Source organism: Sturnira hondurensis, unplaced genomic scaffold (assembly GCF_014824575.4).
Source record: "Sturnira hondurensis isolate 20B ecotype Veracruz unplaced genomic scaffold, ASM1482457v3 Scaffold0016663, whole genome shotgun sequence".
Taxonomy (NCBI): Eukaryota; Metazoa; Chordata; class Mammalia; order Chiroptera; family Phyllostomidae; genus Sturnira; species Sturnira hondurensis.
In genome coordinates, this window is record NW_028089294.1 from 4,786,848 (window position 1) to 4,803,134 (window position 16,287).

Here is a 16,287-nt window from a genome sequence, read left to right on the forward strand (position 1 = left end):
CCAGAGCCAGGGTGAAAGGTCGAAGAAACTATGCTAGACATGTCTGCTCCATCTGCTGGCCTTATCCTACATTTGAGAGCGTTCGTTTGCTATTGTGCTTGCTAGAAACAGCTCCTACTATAGAAACACATCACAACATGTTTGGGGGCATTAGGCCAGGGAGTGGCATTTTAGGGAATTAATTTACCTCATGTTCTCCCCAGAAGGAAAATTCTGAGGATTTGTGCACTCAGGCTGGGGTGAGGGCCAGGGATGGCAATTCATCACTTTTTTTAATGAGCAACACCATCATATGAATCATGCCAAATAACTGATTTACTATTTTCTGTTTGCTAGTTAAGTGTATATGGAAATTCCGGTTGGCACTTTGACGAAGTACGAAGCCAATGTTATTTTCACCAGTTTACGAAAGAGCAACCAGATTTAAATTTCCGCAATTCCGATGTTCAAGAAGAAATAAAAGTGAGTATAGATACCTACACTGACTTCTCTATGACATGCTGCTTAAGAGGTTGTTCGATACACCTTATGTTAAACAACAATCATGAGAGCAAAATCAAGTTCAATTCTGGGATTAAGGTGTCAGTCAGATGTAGACTCTCACTCAGGCGTGGGGGGGGCCTTCCTTCCTCTCACCCAAAACAATCGAAATGGGAAGGAGGTCGAAACATCCACTGCCTTAGCTCTGAATTGCCCCTGTGCCTGTGACAGCGAACTGGTATGGGGAGGTGGGCCAGGGTGAGCTCCGGCGTCCGGCTGCGGCAGACAGTGAGACACTCAGCAGTGAGACCTTTCGGATTCCTCTTCTATGTGAAACACAGTTGATGCAGTCTTTGTCTCAAGCGCTGTTTGAACATCTGATGAAATAACCACACACAACACTTCTGTGTTTACTAGACGGTGAATGTTTACTGATTTGCTGTGTGCCAGGCCCCGTTCTAAGCCCTGGGAATGTAACAGTGAATACAACAGCCCTGCCCTCAAGGCGTTTCTGGTACACTAAGGGGTGGCAGACAGGAGCCAACCAAGTGGGTGACACGTCTGGTGGTGATGACTGCTAGTGGGGAGGGGCCTGGAGGCATCAGGGTGTGGATTCAGAGATAGCCCCAACACGAGGTCCCGCTTGGACAAAAACCTGCATTTTGAAAGGGAGCCATGTAAATAGCCGGGGGAAGAGAATTTCAGGCAGAGAAGAGCCGATGCGAAGACCTCCGGAGAGTATGCTTCAGGGAGGACCTGAGGCCAGTGCCTAGGCTTGCCAGACACAATGACAGGACACCTGGTGGAATTTTAATTTCCGATAAGCAGTGAATAATGCAATATTTGGGACATACTTCTACTGTAAAAGTATTCATTGCTTAGTGGAAATTAAAACTTAACTGGCTGCCCTGTGCTTTACCTGGCAACCCCTCCCAGTGCACTGGAGTGAAATGAGGGGAGAGTTAGGGAGCTGAGGGGCAAAGGGGGGGTGGGCCGGATGCTGTAGGGACCTGGGTGCTGTTGTCGGGGTACAAGCTGAGCTTCGTAAGGTCCCTCTGAGGTCTGTGCATAGGAGGTTTCCTGCTGTGACCCAGGTGAGAGCTGACGGGGCCCTGTTCTTACCTGTGTGGGGGCCATTCCAGTAATAAACAGCCGTGTTGCTGTTGCCACGAGTGCTGCCGCTCTGGCTGTCAAGAGTTTAGGTTAGTGGGGCCGTGCTCCGAGGCAGGTGCGGTGGAGACACAGCAGAACAGAGGCGTGGGTCCCTTTCTACGGCTCACCCTGGCAGCCAAATGGAGAGGGTGCGGACCGCCATGTTGGAGCCCCGAAGGCTCCTACACTTCTTAGGTTTGTTTTTGTTTTGTTTTTCAGTAACAGCTTTGAGATATAGTTCACGTACTACAGAATTCACTCCTGTCCAGTGTATCATTCCGTGGTTTTCCTACATTCACAGAGTTATGCAACGATCACCACTAGTTTCAGAACATTTTCGCCACCCCCAGGAGAAACTCATATGCATTCGTGGTCACTCCCCAGGGCTCCCTTTCTTATTCCCCCAGGGCCCTGGCAACCAGTAATCTACGTTCTGTCTCTGTGGCTATGCTTATTCTGGACATTTCCTAGAAATGAAATCACGTAATTATCTATCTATGACACATATCTATATTTAACTATTTGAGAAACTGCCAAGTTGTTTTCCGAAGCAGCTGCCCATTCTCTGTCCCCACCGGCAATGTGTGAGGGTTCCAGTTTCTCTGTCCTCACCAACACTTGCTACTGTCTGTGTATTTGGTGGTAGCCATCCTAGTGCTTGTGAAATGGCACGTCCCTGTGGTTTTGAGTCGAGTTTCCCTGGTGGTCAATGACGTTGAACATCTTTTCATGTACTTATAGTTTACATCTTCATTGAAGAAATGTCTTTTCAAATCCTTCATCCATTTTTAAATTGTGTTGTCTTTTTTACTGTTGAGTTGTAAGCATTCTTTATATATCCTGGATACATGATTTGCCATTCGTCTCATTCCATTATGTGGGTTGCCTGTTTACTGTCTTGATGATGCCCTTTGAAGCTCAAGAGTTTTTCATTGTTATGATGTCCAATGTATCTACTTTTTAATTTTGTTTCTTGTGCTTGTAGTGTCGTAGTTAAGAACCATTGCCTAACCTAAGGTCTTGAAGATTTACTTTCATGTTTTCTTCTAAGAGTTTTGTAGTTTTAGCCCTTACATTTTATGTACAATGTGAGGGAATCCAACATCATTCTTTGGCCTGTGACTATCCAGTTATCCCAGCTCCATGTGTTAAACAAAGACCACCTTTTTTCCATTAAACCATCTTGAAGCCCTTTTGAAAATCAAGTGAATATAAATGTCAGGGTTTACTTCTAGACTCAGTTTTGTTCTACTGATCTATCTGTCTGTCTTTATGCCAGTATCCTGTTGTCTGAATTAGTATGGCTTTGTAGTAAAATTTGAAATTGAGAGGCATGAGTCCTCCAACTTCATTCTCCTCTTTCCAGATTGTTTATCCCTTTTGATTTCCATGTGCATTTTAGGGTCCCCTTGTCAATTTTTGCAGGAAGCCTGCTGCTAGGATTTTGATAGGGTTTACACTGAATCTTTGCATCAGTTTGGGAGAACATCGCCACCTTAACAATAATAAGTCTTCTGACCCATGAACACAGGAGGTCATTCCACTTCCTTAGGTCTTAAGTTTCTCTCAACAATGTTTTGTAGTTCTCAGTGTGCAAACCTTATATTTCTTTTGTTAAATATATTTCTACAGACTCCTTAGTTTTAGGACTATTTCTACTATATATGATGTTTTGCAGAATTTAAATAAACTCCTTTGGAATCTGTTCTAGAAGCAGGCACCATTTCAGACCATCTCCCTGTCTCTTTGGGGGATGGGGGAGTAGGAGTTTAAGGGGTCGCAGACACAGTTAGCGGACTAACTAGGGGTCAGTTTTAAACGTCTCTGGTGGAGTATGGGCTCTCTGCTTCTCCATTACCTAAGATAATTTGCCAACCCACACATCCCCCTTCCTCCCATGTACACTTATTGGGCACTTATTTATGCCAAGTGCTTTGCCTGGATCATATCACTTAATGCTCAGAACAATCCTAATTCAGGAGAGTTTGCAGAGAAGGAAACTGAAGCCTAAACAGGTGAAGTCACCTACCCAGGGAGAGGAGGACCCAGGTCAAACCCAGGCATGGGGACTCCAAAGTCCGTGCTCTTACCCACAACTCCACATCCGATCTGTTTCTCTCTGTGCTTCGGTTTCCTATGCACTTGTTTGCAAGGAGGTTTTCAGTTTGAAATTCCTGAGTGTGAGTATCATCCAGTTGGGTCATCAGGCGGTGGATTTCTACAGGCTCCTGGTGGCAATTGTGGTGGATTGTCTAGAGATGTTTAGACAAGTGTGATAAATTTTGCCAAAATGGGCCAGCCAATACATGAACTATTTTTGACTGCCCCACCTGCTCTCTTGCAGGCATCCGAGCAGTTAAGTACGTGACTAGGAGCCTTATTGACTAGTTTTGCGGGATATAATCCTTCTTGGGATGAATCATTACTGTCTCTAGTTGAGAGGTTAGACATTTGCAAGGCTGGTTTAGAAGATTTACTATTAGAAGTAAACCAGAAAGGGCAAGAAAGGGAGGCTCGTTGCTCCTGGAAAGTGACCTTTCTCATAAAGTGAACTCCCGACAGCCTCCTACACCCCCAGCGGCATTTATCTCCTTGGTAGTTAAGCAGGTTAATTTTTGAAACCCAGAGGGTTTGTGGTGAGGAGGCATTTGGAACTGGTTTGCATACCAATCTGTACTTCTGTCTCCAGGTTCCCATCGGATTGCAGATTGCCTGCACCATGGGAGGCTGGCGTGCAGGGGACGCCCAGCACAAAGCACCCCTCTCTCTTCTCTGTCCTCCCCCTTGCCCGGGTCCTCAGGGGACTTGGCTGTACCATGGACCTCTCAGAGCCTGAGTGTTTTCAGCTAGAAAAGTCAGGAAGCCTTTTTGGAGACGGTGACTTGTCCAATTACTTTTGTTTTTACTTGCGCCCCAAATCTCTTACTTGATAAATGAGAAAACTGAGGCCTGGAGAGGTGAAGTGACCCAGTGGGCTCCTCTCGTGGGTTGGTGGTACAGGGCAGAAGAGACTCCAGATGCTCCGACCCCAGGTCTCTGCTCAGTATGACCCTGGACCTGCCATGTGGAGGGTGTTCGGAGCCCCAGGGCAGGGGACCCTGGGCGTTCGTGCGTTCACAGCGGCTGCACGCAGGGAGCCGAGACGCCCTCCCAGTGTGAGATGGAATCCAGAGTAAGTGCCCGTTCTGCTGCACCCCCGCTGCGCACAGCATTGCTGGAAACACGCTGCTCAACCGAAAATAAAAATTCACTACCCGCTTAATGAGCCAGCTCTGTGCTGGATGACGACAACTGCGCCATTTATTGTGCCTCCTATAAATTATATGTTTTATTATTATAAATTGTCTACTCATGTAACGAGATGCACTGCATGTCGATCGGAAGCCAGGACTACTATAGTTGGTAAGTGAGACAGACCATAGTTGTAGCCGCCATGGGGCTGTATGCTGAAGGGGGCGATGGACAAACAGGCAGTTACGGTACAGTGTGCTGAGTGGCCATGGCAGTGGACAGTAGGAGCGCACAGGGCAGGCGCCTAACCTGGGCAGGGAGCTGTGGAGTGGAGAGGTCAGGGGAGGTTTTCAGAGGAAGCAATGGCACCCAGTGGGTGAGTGGGCACGGACTAAGGGAAGAGGCACGGGTGGGAGTGTTTCAAGCAGAGAGAAAGCCTGGATTATGGCGTAGCAGAAGGGACAGGAGTGTCCCGTACGTCTGGAGCTCTGTAGGAGAGGGGGCTTGACTCAGCACGACTAGGGAGGGACGAGGTCTGAGCTGCACTAAAGGTTGTGCTGAGGATTTGGGTTTAAAAGTTCTCAGACAGAGAAATAATTTGGGATTTGCACTGTGAAAAATCAGTCTGCCTTTGGAGAAGAGGTCTGAGTGGAGCAGGCTGGGAGGCCGAGAGGCCAGGAAAGAGGGCAGGGCAGTGATCAGGAAGGCGATGCTGGGGCTTTGGCCCTAGGAAGGGGCGCGGGGTCACAGAGAAAGCATCAGGGCTTAGAGAGGGCTTGGCGTGACTCCCGGGTTTGGGATTTGAATGCTGAGTGATGGTGCGGTTTCCCGAGGCGGGAGGCACAGGCAGTGGAGGGGGATGTCCTAGTTCTGCAGAGTTCAAGCTCTCGCTAGACACCTGAGTGTTCCACGGAGAGTGAGCTTGGGACATGGAGCTCAGGGACGCGTCCGGTCTAGAGATCCAACTCTGGGACTTGTCGACGCGTGGTCCGTGCCTGCGGAGGTCAGGGGAGAGCTGGGCTCATCAGTGGGGCAGCTGGGCAGGCTGAGATGAGCAGGGGTCAGTTGCAGCTTAGCTCCAGCTGATTGCTGTTCTGTGGGAATGAGGGCCAGGTGTTGGTGGACCTTCCACCGTCAGTAGGTAAGGGTGCCGCCACTTACTCTATGACCTTGGCCAGGGTGTGTCATCTCCCTATGCCTCAGTTCTCTCGTTGGTAAAATAGGAACAATAATAGTACATGCCTCGTAGGGTTGTTTGGGGGTGAAAGGGTTTAACCTTGGTAGGGCCCTTGGGTCAGTGCAGCCCTTATCATGAGTGCTTGTTAAAACATCAATAAGTGGACAGATAAATGAGTACATACTGTTGGTACGTGACTTGAAGAGAAGGTGTGAGATGGAGCCCTCAGGCCTGCCCTGTGTGCAGAGGAGGAGTGGCCACCCAGGGGTGGAGTGTCCGGCAGGAAGGGGCGTGTTCGTGGAAGACCAGGTTACTCTGCAGCGTCAACCACGGGGGAGATCAGGGAACTTAAAGACCGAGATGTCGATTGACTCTAGCAGCGATGCCTCGTTCACCTCACGGAGACCCTGCAGGTGGGTGTCATTTTATTGAAGGTTTAGTGGGGTTATGCTGGTGCCCTTACTCCTGCAGCTGGACGGACGGTGGGGGAGAGAGGACGGGACCCGGAGGGTTCGGATTCTAGAGCCGGGATCCTTTCTCCACACCCTGCTCCTGGGGGGCTTAGCGGAGAATTTTACCAAGATTTCGGAGCAGCACTGCGGTCCGTTTTCTTCCCTTTGCCCGTGTGCAGAGAATAGTTTTCTTTCTGCATTTCTGAAGCATCCTGTGCTTCCTCACTCCTTGCGATGGACGACGCGGGGTTTATGTGGTTATCAGGAGGGGGTCCTACCGATCGTCATTGGAGAGCGCAGCTTCTCTTTCCCAAACTTGGCTTTTTAGGTAACTGGGGCCAGTAACTGGGCATCTTAAAAGATTTGCCTCAAGGTGTCGTGAATTTGGATATCAGCAATGTTGAAATAACCCCCTGTTTACTCACAGCAGGAAGTTGCTTAAGGAGAAAAGAATGAACGAGTGCCTGGGGAGAACCAGAACCGTATGGTGGCATGGGAGACAGACAGGAATCGCGGGCACAGTGCACGGTCCCCAGAGTCCCGTGGTGCCTGCATGGGTCATCCAGTCCTGGTGGAAGCAGGCTCTGGGCCCACTTCCACACCCGGCCCCACGACACTCTGGGAGAGCTTCACTGGTGTAAAGGAAGCGTTAATGACTAAATTCGGGCTTTCTTTTCTCTCCCGAGAGAGAGCATAAATAATAGATAGCATGAAGCAAATATTTTTCAAGAGCAAATTTTGGACTATGTGGTGAAAACCTCAGCATTTAAAATGAGGCTGAAAAATAATCACCAGCTTCTGCCGATTTGCTTCCACAAACGATGATAGTATCTCTTACCGGACTGAAGTGAAAACTCCTGCCTGGGCCGTGGGCCTCTGCTGGGACTCCCATTTCTCATCCTGCGGTGTTGGGTCAGTCATTGACGAGGCTGAGGACCCCTCCCTAAGTGAGTGAGGACTCCAAGAAGAAAACTAGGAGACTTATTTCAGGAAATCAGTGTTCAGAAGCTTTGTGTTTCCAACATCATGGTGTTGAATGTTTTTCCACGGGCCGTTTGCCCGAGGTACAGCTGCTTGTCCCACCCTGGTCCTCTTCCACTGTTCCCTCTAGTGCCAACAGCGCCACCTGTGTGTAGCTCGTGGTTGTAGTTCCAAGACTTCCCTGAGTGCCTGGCTTGGAGTTGGAACTCAAATACTTAGTGAATGAATGTATTTGGCAAGAAGTAAAGATGCTAGTAAGAACGGACCTGTGGGTTTTGTGCTCCACATAAAAATTCCTGGCTGTGTGGGGTCTAAAGCTTGTAAAAATTGGGGGTTTTCTTAAAATAAAGACTGTAAAATTAGGTCTGAAAAACTGAGTGTTCGTTCAGGAGGAGGATAGAAGCAGGGTAGGAAGGGGCTTATCCAAGTGAGGGGTCCTTACGCTTGGGCCCTAAACCCACCCAGATCCTGTTCTACAAGTGATATGCCTTGGTATCTGTCGACTTTTCTAGCTCAATCTCTACCCATTTGCCCTCACTTCTTGCCATCCTGTGGTGCTGACCTCCAGGGCAGATTCTACTATTTCACCCTCTTGTATTACCTTGTTCCTCTCCTTTAAAGTGCTGTCCTGACTTTGATTGAAATATTTTTGCCTTACAATTTGGTTGTCTACTTGGGGGTTCTAGCAAAACTCTGGAGTCCAGACCTGCCTGCTGTATTTTGCTTGTGCTGATAGTTCCAGGGCTGAGCTAAGTGCCTGGCCCAGAGCGGAACTTGAGTATGCATTGAATGAATACATTTGGTCAAAAGTTAAGATGCTGGTAACAACAAATTTGTGGGGTTTGTGCTCAAAGGAAGATTCCACCGGGTAGTGTCGACTTCCAGTTATTTGCATCAATGTGTCCGTGCTGAGGATTGCCAGCAGCAGCCATTCAAAAATGTCGCTTTCGTGGAATTGACCTCAGCTGTATAAACCCTCGCATTTAGCCTCTTGACACTTTTGAGACCCTTGAATTGCAGTGTCTTAGAGGTGCCACGTGCACATGTGGAGACAAGAAACATTTCAAACAAGTGATTTCGGGGATAGTTTTCATTGGGGTCCTCAGTAGGTGAAGATTGGCGTCTCTAGTACTTTGAATTACAGGTGGCTCTGCTCGAATGTGGTGCAACTCGTACAACCTTCCATTCAGTGAGGGATGAGCGAAGAGCAGAGTGGGGAGGGCCGCTGTCCCTTTGCAGAGGGTAGCTGTGCCCAGTGCTGGCTTAGGCCAGGCTGAGAGGGGATGCCTCTGGGTGGGACGGGAGCTGAGACCGGCCCCCTCAGTTTTCAAGGTCTCACCCCTCCCAAATGCCCCAACACAGGCCAGCTAGACTCAGTCTGCCCTCCATGATGGGTTCATGCTGTCCCGCGGACAGTCCAGAAGGCTCTTCTCATCTCACACCCTGATGAAATCCCAGTGGCCAAGTTCAAACACTAGCTCTTCCTTTGCTGGTAGTGCTCACCCGTGGTAAACCAGGTCACCCTGGAGCTCCAACAGTCCTGCAGACAGAGAACTCTCCTCTGCTGAGGTTGAGCTGTGCTCTGCCCTGCATCGTTAGGTGACCTCATCCAGCTGGGGTCACCTGCATCGTTAGGTGACCCCATCATGTGTCCCCAGTGGTTCTGTAGACATGCCAGGGAGTGCGCTGCACTTCTGTGGTGCCCCAATGGGATCACACCACATTCAAGTCATGCCAGCTCACTACACTGCCTTCTTTTACTCCATGACTGGTTCGCTAGGGTGTCCAAGGCAAGGGAAGCAGAAACGGAGCTGCAGGCTTCCCTCCAAGCACCAGTGTGGTGCAAGGGCCTTTCATGACTGGACGCATAACTGTTTATCTTCTCTCTGTGTGGAGAGAGATGTGACCTTGAAGGAACCGGCATGAGGAGGAGGATATGGTTCCCGGTTTCTCCTGAGTCCTATCTTTCATTTTGAATGGATTCTTTACACTTCGGGAACATGCTTACAACATCAGTTACAAATGTTAACATTCTGAATTCAAATATGAGAGAAGCATGGGAGTCCACAATTGCAATTATTGAGTTTATTATACGGAGGCACTACTATGCTAAATGGATAAATATACACTATGAGGGCTGTGCATGTTTTGTATGTGGAGATGTTTCATTAACAGACAGAGTTTTTATGAAACATTGTGATAATGGGTAGCTAATATAACCAAGTATTTTGCTTCTTCATTGTAGGAAATTATACAGTTCTGGCTCAAAAAGGGTGTCGATGGTTTCAGTTTCGAGGCCGTTAAATTCCTTCTAGAAGCAAAGCATCTGAGAGATGAGGCCCAAGTGGATAAGAGCCAAATCCCGGTAAAGTTTGGTTTTAGACATTTTTTTCCTTTTCTGAAAATGTCAGCAGAGCACTTTCTTTTTTAGTCTGAGACATTTGTAATGTGTAGCAAAAAAAATAATCCAGAACTATTATATATTGGGTGATGCCCTTTGTATAAAGATAAGCAAGTAAAACGAAATTCGTGTGGTTATCGACTTTATTGTCAAGCTTCTAAGCTTTTGTCCTGAGTAGAGATTTATGAGCACTTATGAATTCATTAAAACAAACCAATCAACTTCAGGGGAGTTGGCCATGTATGGGCTAATTATGGGAGCACATCCTGGGGGCGCATTATGATTAAGCCATTTTTTGCACACTATTTTCAACAAAGAGGAAAAAAAAGGTGAATTAGTTGTCCTGAAGAGAAGCGCTTATCCCTGGAGAGAAATTGCAAAACAACCTTGCTATTTAATTATGAGATGTCATAAGAAAGGCGTACATTTCCAGTCTTGACAAATGGTCAGAGCAATGGGATTTGTGTGCCACCCAAGAAAAACTTAAAGATTACGTAATTTCGGGAAGAGAGCTAAGATTCCAGAAAATTCACATGGACGTTCACTGGTTGAAAAAAAGGGTCTGGTGAGTGGTTGGCAGCTCAGGTTTGGGCTGTCCAGCCTGCCATTCCTGGCCTCACGGCCGGGGCCTGTGTTAAAAGGTATGGCATCTCTGTGGGCTCAAGGTCACTGTGACCCTTGGAAGGCACAATCAGGGAGAGTCATAGAAGCCCTGGGGGAATATAACAGGGGAAATTTACAAAGTGGTTAAAAAACCAAGTTTAAATGCATAATATTAATAATTTGTGAGTAGATAAAGTGTAAGTATAATGATGAGCTCTATAATCATTTAGGTTATTTGTTTTGTTTGCCTTTGAAAGTATCTGGAGCATTGAGGACAATTAAATGTTTAGGAGGAGAATTTTGTTAAATATGCCTGTTTTCAATGTTTGCATGTCCAGTAGAATTTGTTTACTAGATTTATATTTAATAATTTAAGCATCACGTGACATACTAACAATCACTATGAATGTTCTCCATCACGAGACCCCTTAAGCACTGAGCATGCCGGACCTTCTCTGACCACGTGTCTTGGCTTGAGAACTCTGAAGACATGGTCTGTAGCCACAGCAGGCCAGCTGTGGGCAATGGTCACAGGCAGTGTTGATAATGGTGCTGTCCTGTTTTCAAAGGACACAGTCACACACTACTCGGAGCTGTACCACGACTTCACCACCACGCAGGTGGGGATGCATGACATTGTCCGGAGCTTCCGGCAGACGATGGACCAGCACAGCACGGAGCCTGGGAGATACAGGTAACCACAGGACAGATGCCCATTCTCCACAGATGCAGCGGTTCAGCCCTCACATCGGAACATTCACAAGAGGTTCAAGTTATCACTAAACAGACCTGTGTAATCACAATGAATTGTAGCCTGGGGAAGCCAGGGCCTGGTAGATTCAGTCATGTTGCCTGACTTCACTGATTTGCAGTTTTCTCTTTTGTAAAATGCTAATGACCCTGGTACTTTTTTCACGAGAATTTTGTGAAAATGAAAAGATAATGTTACTAAATGCTAGTTGTCACTATTACTTGACCTGTCAGCGTCCTTGTGCAGTACGAATCCAGATGTGGCAGCTGGACCGGTAGTGGATCCCCTTGGAGAGGAGCGCAGCTGGGGGCTCAGAGGGGCCTGGAGGCATGCTCTGGGGCTGTTTTCCCAGCAATTTAAAGGGGATAGCCACACCCTTATAAGGCTCTTGTGAGATTACATGAGATGAGGTATAGGAGGCATTTAGAAGAGTGTCTAGCATGTGCAGTAAACAAAATAAACTTACCCCTTGCTATGCTTATATAATCACCCAATAGAATCAATAGGAAAGGAATTAAAGAACTTTCTTCTCCTTATAGTAGGGTCTCTGATTACCATTCTATTTTACAGATGAGGAAACTGAGACTCTGAGCATGCGGGCATGGTCATGCTCACAGTCATGGTCACGCACACAGTCATGGCAGAGAGGGGAGGGGGCGGAGACGCGGGTCTCCAGGCACACTCATTAATGCAGTGTCTTAAACCTCAAACACCAGCACTGATGTGGGTGGGCCATTCAGGCAGATGTGTCTTCCCTGAAGAGTATTTGGTTTTTAATAACTAAGTGCGCCCCCTTTAGAGTGAGACTTTACAAGGGTTCAAATACAAGGTGAAGTTCTTTTGGGGGGAAAACGCCCTTCCTTATATGCAGACATATACTGAAAATTCTAGCAGGGGTGATAAAAATTGCTAGTCTTCCTGGAAGCCACTGGGTTATTAGATTTAGAAAGAACAACACTGATTGAGATCCCACTGTTTAACTCTTAGACGTGGCCTTAGTATTAGGCTAGTTTTGGGGATTTATTACAATGAGAAATTGTCCAGGTGACCCAGTGTGTCATTTCTTGGTCATCTGGCTTGACTCTGCTTTTCAGTGAGTCCCAGCCTGATATGGTTCATAGTGTGCATCCACCTCCCACATCTTGTTAATCAAAAGTAAGCACTTCCCCAGGCCCTGGAGACACTGCCCCCTACTTACTCTTCCAGGTTCATGGGGACCGAAGCCTACGGGGACAGCATCGACAGCACCGTAAGGTACTATGGGCTGCCTTTTATCCAAGAAGCAGACTTTCCCTTCAATGACTACCTTGCTAGGCTCGACAGTCCCTCTGGGAACAGTGTGTTCGAGACCATCACATCCTGGATGACACATATGCCGGAAGGGAAGTGGCCTAACTGGATGGTAAGGGCCCGTGCCCAGCTCAGAGCGTCTGGTGACGATGAGCTTATGGAATAGTCACCTCTGAACGGAAGGATGTCTGTCAGTGACCTTCACCTTTCCTTTATTTGGTGATTGATTGTGAGACAGCCTTGTCCCAGCTTCTGACCAGGCTCTTCTCATTTGTCTTCATTCTCTTCCTCCTGGTTCTGACTATCGTCTCAATTGGTCTGTCTTCCATTTTGCTCATCCCCCCCCACTCCAAATCTGCTGAGCGCCCTCCCCACCCCCACACTGTGCTTTTCACTGCTCTTACTGTGTTGTTCCACTGCAATTTCTCCTTGGTTCTTTTCCACAACTTCTCTTCATTGATAGTAGCTATTTGATGAGACATTGTTCATCATACCTTTTAAAAAAGTCTTTCTAGTCTAGCTCTTTGAATATATATATAATAGATGATTTAAAGTCTTTGTCTAGTAAGTGCGGCATTTGGGTTTTCTCAACCACATTTTCTATTGAGTGCTTCCACCCTTATGTATGGACCATCCTCTCCTGTGTCTTTGTGCTCTTTTTTTTTTTTTTTTTAAATTTTATTTATTTATTTATCTTTAGAGGGGAAGGAGATGGAGAGAAACATCAATGTACGGTTGCCTTTTGTGGGTCCCCTGCTGGGAGATGGCCTGCAGGGAACCAGCCTGCAACCCAGTCATGTGCCCTGACTGGGAATCGAACTGCGATCCTCTGGTTCACAGGCCCATGCTCAATCCACTGAGCTACGCCAGCCAGGGCATCTTTGTGCTCTTACTTACAGTCATTTTGTGGTTGTTTTGAAAACTGGATATTTTAAAAAATGTAACGTGGAAGTTCTGGAATTCACGTTTGCCCCTCCTTCGTGTTTGTTGGTGTTTCTTTAGTGACTTTCTTCAGTTAATCCTGCTAATGATTGGCTATTCCTTAAATGCCTCGAAACAGCCAGTCTCAGGTCTTCCCTGGGCGCCTGCTCTGCCCTGTACCCTGGTCAGAGCCCCTGATGGGCATCTCACTCACCAGCCTTCAGGCTTCTTGGGCGGCCTCTGTTTATCCCCAGTTGGTTCCCCACCCCCAGGCAGGCGTGATGTTAACTGCTGCTGGCTGTTTTCAGCAAATGCACTGGAGATGGGGTTAGTGGCAGAATCAGCTCGAATCATATCAGATAAAGGGACCCCCCCCATCTGAACTGCTAGAGGTCAGACAGGGACCGTTCTCCCTCCAGAGATCCTTTGGTGAACTCTACCTATTCCGTCACAGCTACTAACTATAGTTACACGTCTGCTGGTTCGCAAGGCTATCGCAGACCTTAGGGAAGGGGCATGAAATCGGGCAAGCTAAAATGACACACAGCTTGCTGTTCTGAGATCCAGCCGTTTTTCTTGAATAAATACTTAGATTGTTGTAAGCCTCTAGCTAATTTCTAGAGTTCTAAAAAAGTAGCTTTTTGGTTTTTGCTAGCATTCTCCTTCTATGGTGGGGATTTTTAGAGGTCCTTGGTGCACTGTTCCACAAGTGCCCCAGATCAGTCGGTTTATACTGTGGTTTCAGCACTTGTTTTTCACATACTGCCTGTCTTGGGTATGCCAGGGGTCGGGGCCTCAGCTTGCGGGTGGCCCTGATCCGTGTCCACGGCTGTGACCCACCTGCACAAACACTTCTGGTCGGGGCAGGGGGGTGTTCTAAGTCCAGAAGGCTCGACTATCCCAGAGTTTCTTGCCAGATGCTTTTAAGATAATGAAAAGAGTAAGTGGAGGCAAAACTTGACCTAATTTTCTGTCCAGAAAAATAGAAAAATATGCTCTGGCAGGGTGGTTCAATGGGATAGAGTGTCCTTCTGTGCACCAAAACGTTGATCCCCCGGATGGGCATGTGCGGCAGTCCCCTCTCTCTAGAAACCAATAACCATATCCTTGGGTGAGAATTAAAAAAATAGCAAAAGACTTTACAATGATCAGAAGAGGTCATTGCAAGGATAATTTTAGTACATCTAAATGGGGAAAAGAACAGCCTCCTTTCCCTGACTTGAACAAATGATGCAGGTTCCCAGTTTCATCATGTGTAAAGTGGAGACGACACTGGGCAGCACTGTGGTGGGGAGGGGAGAGCGGACCTAACGTAGGTGTGAGCGTAGGTGTGAGCGTCCTTTTCAAGCAGCAAAGTGCTGTGCTCAGCATGTGCCCGTGAGGAGGAGCTGCATGCTGTATATGGGGAGAGCTGAGAGGTGGTTTGAATGGACTCTTACATAAGGACTAGGTGTTACAATATGTGACAGGACCATTAAAAATAGAAATACCATACTTAAAGTTAGAAAACTTGACAAAAAAATTTCTACATGGCTACGTAAACTTCTTTATAAAAGTTGATTTATCTTTTAATGTTTGTTTTGAATAGTTCACAAGTCACAGACATCGGCAGTTTTTCTACCACCCTGCCTCTTCCACCTGTTCTGATCTGTCCTTGTCCTGCTCTCTATGGGAGTTGTTCCCTTTTCTGTTAAATATTCTCTTATCAGAACATGCACAAATATTAATATGTACCCTCATACACCTCATTGGATTTGCAGTATCATTGTGAAGTAAATTATTTTGTTGACCACAGTGGTCAAGACAGTAAATTGACCAGTTATGCAGCAAGTAACAGGGATGGGACTCAACCCCAGGGTTGCTGATACCAGTGTCTCCATGGTAGTAACAACCATGTTCTTTGCCTGATGAACTTCTTGTGACATGGTAAATCTTCTGGAAAACTGTGTAGAATTGCAGTCTTAAAAATATGTGCCTTTTAGACCGGTGGCCCAGACAGAGCCCGGCTGACTTCTCGTCTGGGGAAAGAGTACGTCAACGCCATGAACATGCTGGTTCTCACACTTCCCGGAACCCCCATCACTTACTACGGAGAAGAAATAGGAATGGGGGATATTTTAGCCACAAATCTCAACGAAAGCTATGATGTCGTAAGTTAATATAATTTAACCATGCACTATACCATATACTTATTCTTGCCAAAACAGATGATTTACTATTTTCTGTTCTACAACTAAAAATCATGATTATTTTGCCTTTCTTTCTTACTGTTAAGACAGTAAGAATTCTCAGCCTTCTTGGCGGGGGAGCCTGTACACAGCCCTACCAGGTGTGGCTCAGAGGGATGAGCATCACCAGGCAAACCAATAGGTCACTGGGTGGGATTCCCGGTCAAGGCACTGGCCTGGGGTTGCAGGCCGGACACCTGGTTGGGGGTGTTTCTCTTCCTATCTTTCTCCCTCCCTTCCCCTAAGAATAAATAAAAAAATGAGATACAACTGAATTTCTTGTGTAGAGTTCAGGAATCTACATTTTATTTATTTTAAAATTGATTTGAGAGAGACAGAAGGGGGGTGGGGGAGAGAAACAGTGATCTGTTGTTCTACTTACTTATGCATTCATTGGCTGATTCTTGTATGTGCTCCGACCAAGGATCAAACCCACAACCTTGGCGAGTAGGGATGATGCTCTAACCCAGCAAGCTTCCTGGCCAGGGCTAGGAATTTGTATTTTAAAGATGTTTCCCAGCTGATTCTTAGGCACACTAAAATTTGAGAACCAGGTGTGGCTCAGTGCATTGTGTGCCGGCTTAGGAACCAAAGGGTCTCTGGTTGGATTCCCAGTCAGA

General features: G+C 47.0%; 1 protein-coding gene across 1 annotated transcript in view; it reads left to right on the top strand.

Moving 5' to 3' along the window:
• SLC3A1 (solute carrier family 3 member 1) overlaps positions 1–16,287 on the top strand; it is a 31,180-nt gene that overhangs the window by 10,048 nt on the left and 4,845 nt on the right. The window contains exons 4-8 of the mRNA XM_037066510.1: positions 337–462; positions 9,719–9,838; positions 11,047–11,171; positions 12,435–12,630; positions 15,422–15,589. Of these exons, the coding sequence (XP_036922405.1) occupies positions 337–462; positions 9,719–9,838; positions 11,047–11,171; positions 12,435–12,630; positions 15,422–15,589 (735 nt within the window). The remainder of the gene's footprint in view (positions 1–336; positions 463–9,718; positions 9,839–11,046; positions 11,172–12,434; positions 12,631–15,421; positions 15,590–16,287) is intronic.